Here is an 8,232-nt window from a genome sequence, read left to right as displayed (position 1 = left end):
TATTACATTTTTTGAAAATAAAATAAATTTATATACAATAAAAATACAAATCACAAATAAAATGAAAGGTTGTAGAAAGAAGAAAAATTCTTATTTGCGCCTTTTTCTTCCCAAAATTAAAATTTTAAACAATAATAACCTAYAAACAAGAAAAACTAAACAAAAACAACCTCAGATCCTTGTTGAGTGTCAAGTAAACCTCTATGAAATATTTAAAACTGAAGTTTTAAGACTGCAGCAAACTACTTTGATCTGGGCACAGCTAAAACTATCCATCAGCTCATCAGTCCAGTCAGAATTAAACTCTTGTTTGATTTTAATCCACCTAAAGGTAAATGTGAAGCTGTGCAGGTAGCAGTGGAGTGTGTGTTTACTCTGCTGACAACATTCCTTTGGGTGAAGCTCTGAAGCCTTGTTCTGTGTAAATACAGCCACTCTGTAAACCTCTGGAGTGTTTGTGGTGCAAATGTTCGTATTTACACAGGGATGACTTGCTGCTCCTCATTACTCACCAACCACAACCTGTCATGGATCAATGCCCTGTTCAGTCACTACTCTTTAAAAGTGCTGCTTGTGCCCAGTTCACATGGCAAAGTTATAATGCCAATTTATACCTTATCTGACAATCTTAAGGACGTCCCAATTCTCATGATGGCTCTAAACGTAATCTTAGGAGAAATTCATGCTGTGTGTTGTGTGTTTGGAGTGATCTAGGCAGCTTGGAAGGACACCGGGATATTATTACATTATAATCGGGGATATTTAACACGTTGGATTATCTTCCCGGAAATCTCAGCGGTGGTGTTTCCCCGAGGTCAAACGCCTGTTATGTTATGTGTGACGTGTAGMTGATCAAAAAGTGAAGTGACGGAAACATGGAGGGTCCAAATGGAATCCAAAATACAGAAGACAAAACAACTGCCATGGAGCACCAGAAATTCTGGTGGTTGTTTAAGACGTCTTTTTGTTTTGTCTCTGTTAAAAATAGTCCACAAATTATCACCCTCGCTTCTTCCTCATCAGCCATGTTTATTTACTCTGAACTCACGTTTGATCTTGAGAGGTTTCACGAGATTTACCATCTGACATCTGAATGTTGGCGAGTGAAATCTGTTGGTGTGTGTTTGTACACCACACACTGTAGGACCAAACCTCTTATATCTACGATTTTATTGTCATCATGTGTGGGCCTGTCCTTCTGCTGGACAGGGTTGGGCATAATCGTATCATGTGCAATTAATCATCAGAAAAACATTGATCGGTTATATTTTTGGCACTTGACGATTAATACGATTAATGCCACCAGGCAGACTGACTGGGGATTACTCCAGTCAGTCTGCCTGGTGCTCCTCTCCAGTTCAAATATGATGAACATTAAAAAAATAATAATTTCTGTAATTTATTTATCCATCAACACAATTTAGAATTTGATGTATAGCCTGAAGTCTATTTTTTACACAATTTGGAACAGTTTTTTATGAAGAGCAAATCTTTCCCACTAAATTTATCATGTGACTAGGACGGGTGTCCAGAGACTCCAGGGCATTAATCGTCAAATTAATCGTTATCAGCTAAAAACCACAATTAATTGGGATTAAAAATCCCACCCACCCCTCTATCCCTTCTTATGAATCTTACCAAAGTTTATGAACTTTAGGTATGTTTAAAAAAAAAGGTCCACACTGACCTGGACCAGAGATTGTGAAAACAAGGCACCACACCTGCTGAAGCTGTAAAATCCCTTTCAACCTCCTGACCTACCCGAYGCCACAGTTCACTCCTCCCTATCCTAAGGAGTAGAAAAGAGGGAGACACAAAGAAAACAAACAAGCAGGCAAATGAAAATTATTGACCTCGCTTTTTGCGGCAGGTCTTGTCATGTTTGGGGTCTCTGTCTTTGAAAATCAACCAATAATTTTAAGATCTTGCCATGTGAACCAGGCATTAGTTGAATGATGAGTGATTGAAGAACAAATGGTCCTCTGTGTGCCGGTTGATGCTCCTGTGTGTTTAAAACAGGATGCATGCTAGTTGAGAGTAGTTTGCATGTTGGACGTCCAGCAGGAGCAGCTTTATGCCTTTAAGTGGAAGAAACACAACCAGGGGGCGGGGCTTTAATGAGACGGAGCTTGTTTCGGGATACAGCGCTTGTTCCCTGTTATGATCTATCTTTGAAGTGGAAGAAGTGGAAGGATAACTTATCAGAGGTCACACAGGACCCTGCCTCTATCACATCTCTAAAACTAAACCTCAAACATAAGTCGTGTAACGTCCCGACACTCTGTTTTCTAAGGATTGAAGTCTTTGGAAAAGAGAACCTGTTTTCTGCTCCTGCTTCCTCCTCTTGAACAAGTCGGGTTCAGGTGGAGGTGATAATCAGGAAGGACTCTGGCACTCCCCTGCTCCAGGGCGTGGAAACAGGTTAACCATGGAGCAGAGATAACATCAACGCACCTGCTGCAGCAGTGCCATTTCCTGGTCCTGAGACACAACAGAGCCACTGTAGGAACCTAGGAAACCTAACCCCAGGCCAGTGGATCTATATTGTAGCAAACACCCCGTCAATTATTAACACACTGGTGCTCTCATTCCTCGGATGTAACCATGGCAGCCAGCGGACTGAAACTCAGCCAGCAGACTAGGACCTGCCGCTGCCCTGTGGGAAAGTTGACCAAGGAGACACACATTCTTCTGACACAGGGAGCAAATGGACCTCTCTGACTTTATGTACCTTTCACAAAGGGAATACCTGAGGATACGCAGATCCGATCTGGACCGATGAGGCCATTGGATGTAGCAAATTTATTTTTCTTCCACTGCTGCATTTAATTTCTCTAGTTTAGCTGTCTTCTTGTTTTGTTTTTTTTGTTTTTGAATCCATATCAGGGGATTTTTGGTCCCGGACTGATTTGATTAGCGAGCGTTTTCAAAAAGGAGAAGACGACGACTTCAGTGCTGAAATCATGAATCTGAGGCAGCGAATTAAACTGCTGAAACACTTTGGCTCTGAGCCCCCGGAGCCAAAACCCCCACTGCTGGTGGTGCCTGTAAGTCAATGGATTCAGCTAAAATAGATTAGTTTGGTACCAGTTTGAGATCTCTGCATATTTATGTCTTTGTTCTCACTTCTATTCCATCCAAACAGTTTTCAAATCAGTAACTTAGTAGATTATTTGAACTTAATTCACAGGAATATATTATTACTTCATTTATAGAAACCCCATGCAATTATTTGCCAATCAAAACTTCAAAATTAAAATATTTWAATATATTTTCTCAAGTGTTTCAACTTATTAATAGTCAAAGGGGCCAGTAATGTGATCAGATAGGTGCTATTATTTTATTCACCCTGACTATCTCTGTTATTTATGAAAGCATTAAGGCTGATAAATCACATTATACACCTGAAACTCACAATCACTTTGTATTTTTCTGCTAATGTCTGCCCAGTATGAGTTGAGTCTATTCATATTTGACTAAAATAGTCATAAATTGACACAAAACAAGAAGGAAAATATAATCAATGTGAATTTTTTTTTATTTTAACTATAATTTAGTTCCTGCTGCTGTGTTTTTCAGAACTTTGCATGTTCAAGAGTGTTGGAAGAGGCTTGGCTATCCTTTGCATTTATTTTAAAAGCAAAACATTCCTCCAACAGTGTTGTGGTTTTAGGATACAGCTCAGTCTTTTGCACAAAGCAGGTTAATAAATGATCAAGGACATGCAATCAACTAGAAATGAGAAGAACTTGAAAATAAACCAGTAGAACCAGAAGGAAATATGTTTCCAAAATAGCTAAAAGATAAATAAATAAATGAATTAACTGAAGGGCCATTAACAAGCTTTTGGCTGTTTGTTGGTAGATAACTGTAAACAGAGATGTATGGAACAGTTTCTATAGTGAACTGGAGAATTTGGAATTTCTGCAAAAATACATGCTGCTGAAAGATTTTTACAGAAAAAAAGATGCATTTTCAATTTGATGTAGTACAGCTAAAAAAGGTGAAATTAGCAAAAAAAAAAAGGTACCCAAGAAAGCTGAATCTATGAAAGAATAAAGAGCATGTTTGCTGAATTAGGCTGTAAGAAGCTGAAACTCACAAAAATGCTCATTAAGCTGAAAAAAGTTCAAACGTAGCTTAAAGGGATCCCTGATTAGTTGTAACATTAGACTTTATTTGATAAACATTTATTTTAACTGTAAAATAAAGACTGTAAAAAATACTGTAGGCTGTTTAGTTTTTATATTTTTTAAAAATATATTTTAACACAGACGGAGCCATTTTATTTACATGCAAAGCATTCTGGGTAAATGGTGACATGGATAGGTCCTCTGTGTGGTAGCAGCCTCGCACCGAGGACCCATCCACRTCATCATTTACCCAGAATGCTTTGCGTGTTAATAGAATGGCCCATCTGTGTAATATATTTTTAAACCTTTAGTTTAAAAATTATAAAAACTAAACAGCATACAGTATTTTTACAGTCTTTATTTTACAGTTAAAATATATGTTTATCAAATAAAGTCTAATGTTACAACTAATCATGGATCCCTTTAAATTGCAGCAACAGCTGAAAGAATGATCAAAAGCTTAAATTAGCAGAAAGAAGCTAAGCTAAACACAACAAAGCTTAATTTAAAAAGCTGTAAAGAGCAAAAAGATAGCTGAAAACAGAGAAAAAAAGCTAAAAATTTGCTTAAAAAGGCTGAAATGAAGTTAAAGCAAAACTGATGGTGAAAAGCGCAAAAAATGGTTTAACTATTTAAAAGGATTGAACCAAATGTTTGGTATGTTGAAGATTGTTCCATTTGGTGAGAACAAAAAATTGCAGAAAAAGCTAAATATCTCAAAGTATAAATGGCTTAAATACCTAAAGTCATAGCTGGAGTGTCCTGAAGCAGCTGAAAGTTTTGAAACATGAATTGTTGAAATGGCACCAAAATTAGAGTTAGATGCTAAAAAAATGTACAAAAGAAAAATGGATTAAAAATATTAGATGAGYACTGAAAGCATGGAGTCTTGTTCTTTTGTCTCAAGTTTCTGTTTTTTCAAATTTTGGGAGTTGATTTTTCCAATAACTTTAATAATCCTCATAGTTCAGCTGGATAACAGATTTTTACTGTTTTCATTTCTGTGTGCTGGGAGGTTTTTAAGGCAGTGCAGCTCCACCTTAAATCCACTATCATCAAAGACTCCGAGTGGGCAAAGTCCGGAGTGGGGAGGAGTTCTCCCCAGGTGAGGTCTCCTAGACGTTCTTCTATTGTTGCTGAGAAACACGGAGCTCGTCAAATAGGGAGGGGAACATTTAAGCTGGGTAGAAGAACTACCGTACAGAAGAGACCCGGGGCTAATCTTTTTTTCAGAACTAAGAAGATAAAGTCAGAATTCTGACATTTTTTTCTTAGAAATCTGTAGAAAACGTTTCAAAATATAAATATATGTTGTTACTGTTGCCCTAATCCATACTAATGTGTGGGAAAGCTAAAAGAAATGGTGKGTCTCTGTTGATTCTGGCACCATATGGTGGATGAAGAGTTGACTGTTGAAAGCGTGGGGGCCGCAGGTGTTTTTGTTTTTTGTTTTGTTCAGGTTATAACCCTCAAAGGAAAATGGAMGTGAGATTTAAAGACCAAATGGTGAGTGCAGTGGGAGAAATTGACCTATCCTTTGTTTTGTATCATAATGTGATGTCAGAGTTGGTTTAATGTTGAGTTTAAATGTGAACAGATTAAAAACAGGAGCAATCAGACAAATATTCTCCACAACCATAAAGTGCAAACTGGACATTTTTGTCACTCACTGTCTACTATCATCTTTGCAAATATTCTGCTTGTCTTGTTTTAAAACATTTCCTAAAAAGTAAAAGTGTGTAGTTATTTAGGGACGTGGCCTGGGTTTGAACAAAGCTTGGCTTATTTTGATAGATTACAATGTTTTGGGGAAGTTTCTTACATTTCTGTTTGAGAACATTAATGTTTGCATTTGGACTTTCCAGACTGTCAGAAAATAGAACAACACCACTGTTAAGGTTCAGTTTTATTTACTATGTGGCTCAGTAGCTGTGTGCTACAATGGAGTATTAGGGCCACACAACAAGATTTATTTTTTTTATTATGAAATGGAAGTCASTTTTACCAGTAAATGTCACAATATTACATTATGACCATTTTCCGTTCCTGGGTTGGACAGCCTCAGTGAGYGTCACTGTATTTGATGAAGTAGTCCATGATGACATCACTGCTTCTGTCCACATTCACACTAAATCCATCAATGCAGCCATTAACTGCAGTGTCATACAGCTTTATCATATGAACCCACAGAGTTAAATAACATCAACAACAAAGTATAACTTCACAAGATGCTCAAAATTTATTTTAGCACAGTGGTGAAACTGCTTTTTCATGCAGGAGTTCTTGTTAAATTATTACTTTTGATAATATTTCAACTTCATTCTCATAGTATTTCAACTTTATTCTTGTGTGACTATTTTCACGTATTGTTTCAACCTTATTCTCATTATTCTCGTACGCCTTTCTTCGTGTATTATTTGGACTTTATTCTGGTAATATTTAGACTTTTATTCTCATGACGTTTCAGTCATTATTTCGCCTTATATTGGTACAATTTAATTAGCATAACTTCATGAATTTACTCTCATAATTTAAAATTAGAAAATGTATTGTGGCTCTAATCCTCTGTCGTAGTGTGCTGTAGCAGATTAGTCATCTTTTACTTTCCTCTCAGTAGTAGGTTTATAGATTTCTTTACAGTCTTTGCTCTTTGCTCTTTCTGTGTTTTTTTTTTTACACCAGGCCGTTGTGGTTTATTATCCAGGTCACACTTGCTTTGTTTCAGATGAACAGGTTGCATGTTTCGTCTCTTCACATGACTTTTTAAAATTATCTTAATCAAAGGTGTCAAAGTAGAAATACTTTTGGTTACCTGTACTTTACCAGATCAAATGTTTTTAAGATGACTTTTTACTACTCCTTACTGTACATTTAAAAAATGTAAAGAATATTTCATTTCTGTTTATTCAAAAAAAATGGAAAACAGAAAATCTATCCAGCTATATGGTGCCTCCTAGAGATAATGAATGTAACTGTTTGGATGAGAAGTGTAAATATATACCATTCTGACACCCTGTTGGTTTGTCTGATCCAACACACCTGTATGACACAAATCATGTCACGCTCCAGCAGGACATAGCAGACATATGTAGCCTAAAGTTGGGCGATATTGGTAAAAAAAAAAATTCACAATTGTATTTAGTCAATAATGTTTAATATGATGATTTATCCCCTAGAGTCCCTGGACACCTGCATGCCCTTGTTATATGACCAATTTAAATCACTCTAGTGAGAACGATTTGCTCTCTGTAAAAATCWGTTCCAAATTGTGTCAAAAGTACAGACTTTAGGCTATATGTAAATTTTTTAATTGTGTTGATTGACCAAGTAAAACCACAGTTAGTGGAGAGGAGCACCAGGCAGACTGACCAGAGTAATCCCCAGTCAGTCTGCCTGGTGGCATTAATCGTATTAATCGTCAAGTGCCAAAAAATAATCGATTAACATTTTTCTGACKRTTAATTGCGCACGATACGATTTTGCCCAAMCTTAATGTAGCCTAGTRTGAAGATGATTGTRGTAGAKACAKATGTACATATAAAGTTTATATGCATCTAAAACAGGTGGACTAGTGCAGTGGTTCCCTAAGCTGGGTTTGGGAGCCCAATGTGGGTCCTGAAACATCAAGGTCRGGTCTCTGAAAATGGCTACAAACAACATTTTTTGTGTCTGAATTGTTGTAGAAGAGTGAGGTTAATGCACTTAATAATGGATAAAAAATAGGATAATAAATATTGTTACCAAGCCCTGGTTTATTTGATGCCAATGTTTATCAACCAAAAATACCTGGAGTCAGGTCTCTTCTACTGTTATTTTGTGGGTGAAAAGCTAAAAGGTTTGGGAACCACTGCACTAGAGCAGTGGTTCCCAAACTTTTTATCTTCTGACCCACAAAATATTCATGGCAAAAACTTGTGACCCCAAATATTACTGGTCTGAGTACATGAACTTTATTAATAACCCTAAAAACACAGGCTTTTTGACAATCAAAACAGCTTATACACAATTATAAATACTTATTTATACTTTTTTTGTGTTTTTGTAATAGTTATAGGGAAAATATTACATCAGCAATTATTTTATTACCCTTTAAATTGAT

At 36.6% G+C, this 8,232-nt stretch overlaps 1 protein-coding gene across 1 annotated transcript in view; it reads left to right on the top strand.

Moving 5' to 3' along the window:
• Nucleotides 1-2,700: 2,700 nt before the first annotated feature.
• tjp3 (tight junction protein 3) overlaps nt 2,701-8,232 on the top strand; it is a gene marked incomplete in the record, with an annotated part of 38,822 nt that continues 33,290 nt past the window's right edge. Inside the window, 1 exon segment of the mRNA XM_014016757.1 lies at nt 2,701-3,047. Coding sequence (XP_013872211.1) covers nt 2,964-3,047 — 84 coding nt within the window.

Source organism: Austrofundulus limnaeus, unplaced genomic scaffold (genome assembly GCF_001266775.1).
Source record: "Austrofundulus limnaeus strain Quisiro unplaced genomic scaffold, Austrofundulus_limnaeus-1.0 Scaffold153, whole genome shotgun sequence".
NCBI lineage: Eukaryota > Metazoa > Chordata > Actinopteri > Cyprinodontiformes > Rivulidae > Austrofundulus > Austrofundulus limnaeus.
Note: the sequence above shows the minus strand (reverse complement) of the source record. Positions and strands in the feature narration are given on the sequence as shown.